At 34.3% G+C, this 10,812-nt stretch overlaps 1 protein-coding gene and 1 pseudogene across 1 annotated transcript in view; one reads left to right on the top strand and one right to left on the bottom strand.

The window, feature by feature from the left end:
- DTHD1 (death domain containing 1) overlaps positions 1-10,812 on the top strand; it is a 53,869-nt gene that overhangs the window by 14,899 nt on the left and 28,158 nt on the right. The window contains exon 5 of the mRNA XM_006919067.1: positions 9,660-9,824. Within this exon, the coding sequence (XP_006919129.1) occupies positions 9,660-9,824 (165 nt within the window). The remainder of the gene's footprint in view (positions 1-9,659; positions 9,825-10,812) is intronic.
- LOC112485693 lies at positions 256-373 on the bottom strand (annotated as a pseudogene).

The raw sequence follows: 10,812 nt of genomic DNA, 5'->3' as shown, positions 1-10,812 counted from the left end.
GTAATGTCTCCTCTGTCATACAACAAAATTTCCTTATTCTGGGTTGTTCCATTGGTTAGTCTTTTTATCTAGTTTTAAGCCAATCTAATACTGTCTTAATTTTAGCTTTATAATAAGTTGATATCTGGTTGGTAAATCATATATTTTTCTTTTTCTTTTGATTTTTTAGACGAGGCAACCCTTGGTTGACCTCACAGATTGCAAGGACCTTGTTAGCTTACAATCCCTTATTTTTTTAAATTATTTTATATTTTACACCTACAGCACTTGGTCTTCCTAAGTGGTCTCCCACCCAAGTATTAACCAGGCCCAACCCTGCTTAGCATCCGAGATCAGACAGGATCAGATTGTTCAGGGTAGCATGGCTGTAGACATATATTTTTCTTCTTCAAGATAACTTTTTTTTTTTTTTAACTTTCCCTTTCCTATAAAATAGAATCAGTTTGTCAAGGTCCACAAGAACAAACTTTGTTGGGATTCTGATTGTAATTGCCTCTGACCTATCGGTCAGTTTGGGGAAAAGTAAAATCTTTACCATAGTGAGTCTTTTAATCAATTATATAATATATGCTTCCATTTGTGCAGTTCTCTAATGTCTTTGAATGAAATGTTTTGAAAGTCTCCATACATGTACTACACATGCTTTGCTAGACTATTCCTAGATACTTTATAGTTCTGGCTGCTATTATAAATGGTATTTAAAATTTTTTTCTATTTGTTGGGAATATGTGTGTAAATGAATGTAGATTTGTCTGCAATGGTATTAAAGCCACCACCTTTCTAAACCCTCTCATTAGGTCTTATATTTTTTCAAGAATTTAAAGTTTTCTATGTAAACTCTTGTATCATCTTCAAGCAATAACAGTTTTGTTTTCCCTTCCAGTCATCATGTTTAAAGTCTTTAATCCATTTTGAGTTAATTTGTGTATGTGGTTTCACGTTAGAGTCCAACATCATTCTTCTATATATGGATACCTAGTTTTCCCAAAACCATTTATTGAGTACAATATCCTTTCTCCACTATGAGTTTTGGGCATCCTTGTCAAAGATCGGTTGACTATAGGTGTGTGGATTTATTTCTAGGCTTTCTATTCTGTTCCAATTGGTCTATATGTCTGTTTTTATGTCAGTACCATATTGTTATGATTGCTGTAGTTTTAAAATACATTTTGAAATCAGGAAGTGTGATGTTTCCAGCTTTGTTCTTGCTCAAGATTGGCTATTCCAGTTCTATACAGATTTTAGTTTTTTGTTTCTATTTTTGTAAAGAATACCATTGAGATTTTTATAGGAATTGCATTGAATCTATAGATTGCTTTAGGTAGTATGGACATTTTAGTAATATTAATTTTTCTAATCCGCGAGCATGAGATTTCTTTCCATTTATCTGCGTATCCTTTTTCTTAAAATAGAATTTTACAGGGTGTTTCAGTTATATATTCCTGCATATTAAACTACTCTAAACAACAATCATTTTATTATTTCTCATAATTCTGTGGGTTGTTTGGGGTCTAGACTGGGTGATTTTTTTTTTTTCTTTTTGGAGATAAAGGACTTTATTTTTCACAGGACATCAACAAAATGTTTCATATCCACATGCGCTACCTTTGTCTCCAATACCATGGAGGCAATGTCACAGCTGAGAAACCCAAGCTTAGGGAACTCAAATCTTTTCAATGGGCAGCAAACAGACCTGTATGACCTATGACCTGGAGGGGAACATTGTATTTATTGTAGTGGATAGTAAACTCTCCCTCTGCTTTGGGGAGACAAAATCATGTGTTTCTTATCTAAGGATGTTAGATATTCAAACATCTTTGAAGAGATAATCTATTGCAAAGGCCTCTTATAGCAAAATGTGAGATACCCGTGGAGAATTGTCTCCCAAAGTGTTTATATTCTTTAGATTAGTGTCTTTTCAGTCTTTTGCCAATTTTGAATTGTGTAGTTTTTCTTACGATAGACTTTTGAGCATTCTTTACATATTCTAGATATATGTCCTTTGTCAAACTTGTGATTGCAAGTACTTTCTCCCAGTCTGTAGTTTTTTTCATTTTCTTTTTTAATTTTATTTTTCAATTACCATTGACATTAATATTATATTAATTTCAGGTGTACAGCAAAGTGGTTAGACAGTTGTATAACTTATGAAGTGATCGTCCAATAAGTCTAGTACCCACTTAGTACCATATGTAGTTATTGCAATATTATTGACTATATTCCCTGTGCTGTAATTTACATCTCTATGACTATTTTTTAACTGCTAATTTGTACTTCTTAATCCCTTTACCTTTTCCACTGAGCTCTGCCCCCCACCCCCCGCCCCCAAACACACATCGTTTTCTCAATTGGATGGTTTTTTTGTCAGTCTTGTTTAGGGTCTATTATGGCTTTCAATAAGATGGTGTCTGAGGCTGAGAAGTCCAAGATGGCTTAGTCGCATATCTAGAATCTTGGTAGTGATAGAGGGAAGGCTGGGCTCAGCTATTATGCAGAAATGATTAGACCAATTCTCTCTTCATGGAGTTGTAAGGACTCTTTCTTTCTACTTGACTTCTCCATCTGGCCTCTTTCTGTCATGTGGTCTTTCCAGGAGAGTAACTGGGCTATTTAATGGAAGGTCAGGGCTTCCAAGTACAAAACTGATGCTGTCAGGCCTTCTTAATTCTGAAGTTTGGAATGATCAGATCACCACTTCTGTAACATTCTATTGGTTAAAGCCAGTCATAGAGGGGACTCTGATTCATTGTGGGAGAGTGCTACCCAAGGGCATGAGTGCTGAGAGGTATCTTTAACATCTTTGGAGACCATCTAAAGCATAAGATTCTAGATTTACATGGATATATCCCCTAATTTCTTTGGGGATATTATGCCACTGTTTATGAGTTTTATTATCAACGTTGTGAAGACTGTAGTGAATTTGATTTTCATAACTTTATGGGTGATTTGCTTTACCTTGCTGGCTGCTTTTAAGATCTTTTCTTGGTATTTGATGGTCTGCATTTTCCTATGATGTATTTATATTTGAATTTTAAAAAGCATTTTTTGAAATTCAATACATTGTGCTTCCTGAATAGTAAATTTCTGTCTTTTCACATTTCTGAAAAATCCTTATATATTTTCTAATCAAATATTGCCTCTCTTCCATTTTATCCACTCTATCTTTCTGGATTTCCAATTATATATTAGACCATCTCTTTCTAAATTCCATATTTCTTTTCTTCTTTTTTATATTTTCCATATTCCTGTCCCTATGTGCTATATTCTGTGTAATTTCTTCACATTTCAGTTAAAATGCCACAAACACAGTATACTTTTAAAATCTACTTTAAATTTATCATTGGGTTATTATATCCAGCAATTACATTTTTTATTTATTAAGATTCTACTTAGCTCTTATTCAAATTTCCCCAATCATTCATGATAGTCATCTGCTGCCTGCTTATTTTTATGATACTGTCCTCTATTTTATTAAACTTTTCATATATAGTTGTTTTCATTCTCTTTCTACTAATTCTGATACCTGTAGCTTTTGAGGATGTTGCCTGTGGCTTCTGCTGACTGTCATTTATGGTATTTACCTCCATATGTGTTTGAGGACTTTTGCTGGTAAGCATGCATGTATGAGAATTCTGCAGGCATAAATGGAGCTGCTTTCCTCCAGATGGCATTTATTTCTGTCTCTGCTGAGAACTAAGTGCTATTTACTTGGGATTATGTTAGCCTCCATGAGAATCTTGGTTAAGGCCTCAAGTTCATCTTTTATGGATGAGATCCCAAGGATTACAGTGCCTTGCTCGCTCACTTGATTACCACTTACAGATTTCTCCTTACCTAAATTATTGAAAAGGAATTCATTCTCATAGTAATCCCATCGTTCGCATCTGGTTGCTCCCTCACCTTCAACCCTGGCTTCATATATTTTTTTTGCAGGGGAATTTGGAAAATTCCTTTAAGATTCCTCCCACTTGAGCAAGCCAAAAAGTGTATTAGAAAGTAGGCTTATCAGGATCTAGTTGTTTAGCAATAGGAAGGGAGAGACCATAGATTATTCTTGATTTGTTATTTATAATCCTGGGTTTTGGATATTAAATTTATAATATATTTGAGATTCACCCTGAAAAGAAAGGATAATTTTATTTATTTCAGCTTTATTGAAGTATAATTGACAAATAAAATTGCGAGATATTTAAAGCATACATTACGGTGATTTTATATATGTATACAGTGTGAAAAGATTCCTCCCATCTAGTTAGTTAACATCTCCGTCACCTCACATATTTATCTCTTTGTTTTCTGGTGAGAACATTTAAATTCTACTCTCTTAGCAAATTCCAATTATTTAATGTATTGTTATCAACTACAGTAATCATGTTTTACATTGAAAAATGGTAACTTTATAAATAGTAAGAACACACATACCATATTTTCCTTTGTACTCATCAGCCAGTACTATATCGTCAACACTGGTCAACCTCATTTAATAAAGTGAAATGGTTTCAGTAAAATTTTGAAGCAAATGCTTACTGAGCAAATATGATTTTTCACATTTAATAAACTTGAAGATAGTATACTAGAATTATTTTTACTTTATTGTATACCATTTTATGTAAAAGCATATACTATTACCTATGGATTAGAAAACCAGATGAGGAAGAATTTAATTTTATTTTTCAAATAAAAAAGAAAATATCACTCAGAATAGCTAATACAATATTGAAGGAGAAGAATAAAGCTGGAGGACTGACATTATCTGACTTCAAGACTTACTATAAAGCTACAGTAATCAATAGAGTGTGGTATTGGAGAAAAAATAGACCAATAGGTCAATGAAAGAGAATATAGAGCCCAGAAATACATTCACATAAATATAGTCAACTGATCCTTGACAAAGGAGAAAAGATAATACAATGGAGCAAAGATAGTCTTTACCACATACGGTGCTAGAATAAGTGGACATCCACATGCAAAAAAATTAATCTAAACACAGACATTATACTCTTCACAAAAAAAGCCTCAAAATGGATTATAGATATAAATGTAAAATACAAAACCATAAAACTTCTAGAAGATAACATGGGTGAAAGTCTAGATGATTTGGGGTATGACCATGACTTTTTTGACACAACATCAAAGGTACAATCCATGAAAGAAATAATTGAAATGCTGGACTTCATAAAATTAAAAAATTTTGTTCTAGAAAAGACAATGTCAACAGAATGAGGAAATGGGTCACAGACTTGGAAAACATTTTTGAAAAAGATACATCTGATGTTATCCAACATATATAAAGTACACTTAAAACTCAACAATAAAAAAACAAAAACCTGATTAAAAATGGGTCAAAGACTGTAACAGACACCTCACCAAAGAAGATATAGGTTAGTAAATAAACATATGGAAAGATACTTCTCATTATATGTCATCAGTGAGATACAAATTTAAACAACAATGAGATACCATTACACACCTATTAGAATGACCAAAATCCAGAACACAGACAACCTCCAATGCTGGTGAGGTGGAGGAGCAGCAGGAAGTCTCGTTTGTTGCTTGTGGGAATACAAAGTGGTACAGCCACTTTGGAAGACAGTTTGTTGGTTTCTTACAAAATTAAACATACTCTTACCACACAATCCAGCAAAGTACTCCTTTGTATGTATCCAAAGGAGTTTAAAACTATTTCCACACAAAAATCTGCACATAGATGTTTATAGCAGCTGTATTTCTAATTGCCACAACTTAGAAGCAATCAAGATGTCCTTTAGTAGGTGAATGGATAAATAACATTCCTACGATAGATTATTATTCAATTCCAAAAAGAAATGAGATATTAAGCCACAGAAAGACATGGATGAATCATAAATGCTAAGTGAAAGAAGTCATTCTGAAAATACTTTATACTGTATGATGCATACTGTATGACATTTTGGAAAAGGCAAAACTATGAAGACAGTAAAAAGATCAGTGGTTGCCAGAGGTTGGGATTGGGAAGGAATGAATAGGCAGAGCACAGAGGATTTCCAGGGTGGTGAAAATATTCTGTATAATATTATAATGATAGATGCTTGTCATTACACATTTGTCCAAACCGTAGAATATACAATACCAAGAGTGAGCCCTAATGAAAACTATGTTCTTTGGTGATTACGATGTGTCAATGAAGGTCCACCAATTGTAGCAAATATACCTCTCTGGTGAGGGACGTTGGTAATGGAGAAGGCTGTGAATGTGTCAGGGCAGGAGATACATGGAAAATCTCTGTATCTTTCTTTTGATTTTTCCGTGAACCTAAAACTGTTCTAAAAAGTAAATTAAAAAAAGAAAAGAAAAGAAAAGAAAGAAGGAAACTATCCTTGAAAAGTTCCTAGTAATGTCTATTTCTACTTGTGGTAACAAAATATTGAGGTGCTTTGGACCAGATCTTTTTCATTTTGGGAAAAAATCTTCTGAGTGCCTTTTAATCGGGTAGCATTAAAGCACTGATCTGGGACAGAGGTATGAGGGCACAATAAGACCTGAGAAAGGAAGCCTGGAGTGAACACTTAGTGTTTTGTCTACCCAGCCACTTTATTTGGGGAGAATTATACGACAAATTCTAAAAATCGTCTTTTCTATCTATGTGCATTTAATGGGATCTTTTGTGTTCTTCAATGTCTCTGTTCATTATAATTGAACATTTGCCCCCAAATGGGCCAATTATAATTCCCTGGATGCCCAGAATTTAGGACCTGGGAATCTTGGACTCAAGAAAAAGCTAGCTCAGTTATTCTTGATTAAACAAATTGATTTAATAAAGGTTGATTATATTTTATGGAACTCTTGGTACATTAGAATGTTATTTGTGAAGTATGATCAAGTGTTATTCACTGCTAGGCAATACTAGTTGTCAAAGTTTGCTACTAGCATACATAAAAAGAAGTATTTATTTGCAGAGTTGTTAAGAACAGCTGGGATAAATAAAGATGCCGACAAAACATTTAATTTCAATATGAATTGTATCTATTATGATATAAAAGTCTAAATTTAAGGTGATACATTAACTAACTTTATTGTGGCAGGCATTTTATAATAAATACATGTATCAAATCATCACACCATATACCCTAAACTTACACATTATATGTCAATTGTATCTCAATAAAGCAGGGAAAAAAATGAAATCTAAACTTGATCTTTATATCATTAAGGGATCTTTTCATCTTAAGAGACAAAAAAGCAAACTCAATGGTTTTTTTTTTTTTAATAGAATTCTTTGGTGCATGCAATTTAAAAATTGAGGAATATATTTACCTTTATATTTTTCTTGAACCAGAAAGAACCTAGTCTTTCACTTCTCTTTCTGTGCCTTTCTCTGTGCCAATTCCATTCTCTGACATGCTTGTCCCTCATACTGCAATACGGCTACATCTTTATAACTCCAAGTTCAGTGGAAAAGAGGAAGCTCTTTTCACCATGAATATACATGAAGACCCTGAGTCTTATTCTAACTCTAAATCTGTCACCAACCCATCACTGAACAGATCACTGGGTCCAGAAGGAAGATGTACTACGGGGCAGATTAACTTCGATTATGGCATGGTAACAAAATCTGAAATCCCAAAGGCTTATAATAATGACCTTTATGTCTTGGACACATTGTTTGGCCATCAAAGGCAGGCTGCTTCTTGGTCGTCCTCACTCCTAGACTTATGTTAAAGGGCAACCACTGTCCGCTGTCATGGTGGCAGAAGAAAATTTGAATAGACCCACATTAGCAATTAAATGCTTCTTCACCTCACAGTGATATATATGTCCTTTTTTCACTATGCATTAACCAGAACTAGCCACATAGCCCCACTCGCCCATCAGAAACAGGAAGTACAATCCTACCATGTGCTCAGAATGGATAGAAATTGGATTTTTTGGCAAATAGTATTAAAATATGCCAAATGCACTATCTCACCTACACCTGGGAGTAGGGTCAGCCCCACTACAGTTGAAAATCTATTAGTGCCCACAGAAATTTAGGCTATTGGTAGAAAAAAGTAAGAGTGGCCATCAGAAAAAAAAAAAAATTAACTTTCCATTTAAGTAAGTCAGTTTCTAGTAAATGACCAAAGTTTTTGATGCAGTATAAGTATATATTCCTATGTTAATAAATTATTGACTTCAAAGGTTATAAAAGTTATCATATTTGTGGTTATAAACAAAAAGCCAAAAACTAAATGTCATTTCTTTCCCCATCCTTCTGATTTGAATCTGGGTGATTTCCTGAAGACTCAAAACCACCTGAAGTTTTCAGAGTAGACATTTAAAATCTAGTTTAGTTAGGTCGTAGGACAGTTCAACCTGTGAAAATACAGTGGTTTTAAACCTTTAACTAATTCTATTCACAAATAAAGATGTGTGATTTACACTTGGATTTTCATTTTTAATACCTAGCTAGAACAGTTCTGTTCCCTATGGGTGCAGCATCATTAGATCAGGGCTTTTCATATCAAAGATTTTTCTTCCTTTAGTTGTGACAAACAGGTATCCATTTAAGTGAACTCAAAAGAAAGAAAGAAAGAAAGAAAGAAAGAAAGAAAGAAAGAAAGAAAGAAAGAAAGAAAGAAAAAGGAGTTAATGTAAGGCTACAATTTGCCTGCTCCATCTTGAGGAGAACACTGATTTTTTTTTAATCTTCATTTTTGTTTTCTTTCTTAGCATCTGATCTTTTTTTTCCCCCTTTCTTAATAATCTTCCTGCATATTCACCTTTATAGCCCAGGGCACTGCAACCAAAGGACAATGACAAATTACAATCACTGGGTCTCTTAGTAAAATTCCAAAAAAATAAAAATAAAATTCATTGGGTGTTGGAAATCGGTATACTGTTAGTCAAATCAGCTCTGGTTGTGGGGAAAATATCCTATGGAACATACAACTCTTTCAGGGCTTTTGGATGGGGTAAGTTAAACAATAAGAAGAATTGCACAAAAAAGCTAATTGGGCACATCTGCCATAGGAATTAGACTAAGAATATTAATATCATTTATGCTTACTACAATTATAATTGCTTTACAAATATTTTTAATGCTGTGATGCAGATACCATTATTGGTCTCATAGATAGGAAAGCTGAGATACAGAAAGATAAAAAAATTCACCCATGGTCACACAGTTAATCAGAGGGAGAGCTACCCTGGATTTGAGAGTAGGCGGTCTTGTTTCAGACTGTGGTTTTACCTATTATGCTATACCACTACTATTAGCTCTCCTAAAACATCCAAGCTTATGTAAACAAGTTTATTAGCGTTTTGGGATGCTCTCTTAACTTTTTTTGTCAGTAGCAAAATGCTTTTCATTCTCTAAAGCTCATCTCAAATATCACTATTTCCACTTTGCAAGCTTTCCTGAGCACCTTCCTTCTGCTGCTAACCCACTCTGTACGTTCCCTTAATTATCTCACAGGTCATCTTGCCCTGTAATTGGATAATATTGTAATATTGTGAGCTTCTGAGCAAGGGTATTATATTCCTTATCTCTGTATTCTTGGTGTACATAGCATAATTAGTGGCAAATAGTATATACTTAATGAAGTGTTACTGGATTATTCGCATAATGAAAAACATAAATGCATTAATTATGATTTATACTTTACTAAATTCACCAATTTCTCTTCTGCTACATTGCATAGGACAAAAATTGCTTCCGTAAGAAAACCTGGGAACAATGCCTGTGAATCTTTGAAATTACTGGGATTCAGAAGCCGAGACGGCGGCTGGTTTGGGCTTGATGATGTTGTGGTGAGAACTGTGCAGAGTGGCTTGATATCATTTGAATTGTGTGAACATTTAGAAAGGTAATGCAGTAGCAAACAATAAAAGTTGATGATAGTCTGTCTTAATGATTTATTATTGGTTTGCATAAATGGGATCATATGATTAAATCTTTATTCTTCAAATAGGAATATGAATAGTCCCTTAGAGTGTGCTTAACATGCAAACCAGAACTGACATGAATATGTTAACTGTAATTTCATTCATGATAGCTTAATAAGTGCTTTTGGAAACCAGTCATAACTTAGATTTATTTTTACAGGTTTCTTCTAACTACAAAATAGTTCTAAAATAGCACCTTCATTTCTGAAATTTCATGAAGATAGTAATTAACTGTTCACATTATGCTCATCTCATAACTATGTATATGTAAACTGAATTCGTTATTCCAATGTCCTCATTTTGCTTTCTCATTTCCATGTTTTCTAGACAGCTCATTATGAGAAGAGTTTTTGACAGTTTTAAGGTTCATGAGGAGTAGACAGTCATAAAGAGAATCCTGTGACCAAAGATAGCCTTTATTTCATAATGGAACATCTTACGTCTACAACTGTCTGAGGTCAGGTTCTCTAGAAAAAGAGCCTAAGATGAAAATGCAAGTGCTTTATTGAAATAGGGCTCCCAGATGAATCCCGGAAGGGAATAAAAGAAGCAGGTGGTTTCAGCTGAAGGTTTACCTCCACCTGATAGCTCCCGGGAGCTTTGCAGTACAAGTACCAAGGGTCTGGCTTTACATCTGCATCGGTCAGTCCTCACCTTGGATGTGGGGCTGCTCTGAACTGGGGCCTCCTGTGGGGCAGTTCTCTGGAGAAGAGTTGGGTGATGGGGGTTCTTACCCAGGGGAAGGATCTGTTTTAGTTTGCTAGGCTGCCATAATGCAGTACCACAAACTAGGTGACATAAACAACTAAAATTTACTGTCTTAGTTCTAGAGGCTGGGAGTCAAAATCTAGTTGTTAGCAAAGTTCATTTCTTCAGAGGATTCTGAAAGACAAATCTGCTCCAGGGCTC

Source organism: Pteropus alecto, unplaced genomic scaffold (assembly GCF_000325575.1).
Source record: "Pteropus alecto unplaced genomic scaffold, ASM32557v1 scaffold5, whole genome shotgun sequence".
NCBI classification, from domain to species: domain Eukaryota; kingdom Metazoa; phylum Chordata; class Mammalia; order Chiroptera; family Pteropodidae; genus Pteropus; species Pteropus alecto.
Note: the sequence above shows the minus strand (reverse complement) of the source record. Positions and strands in the feature narration are given on the sequence as shown.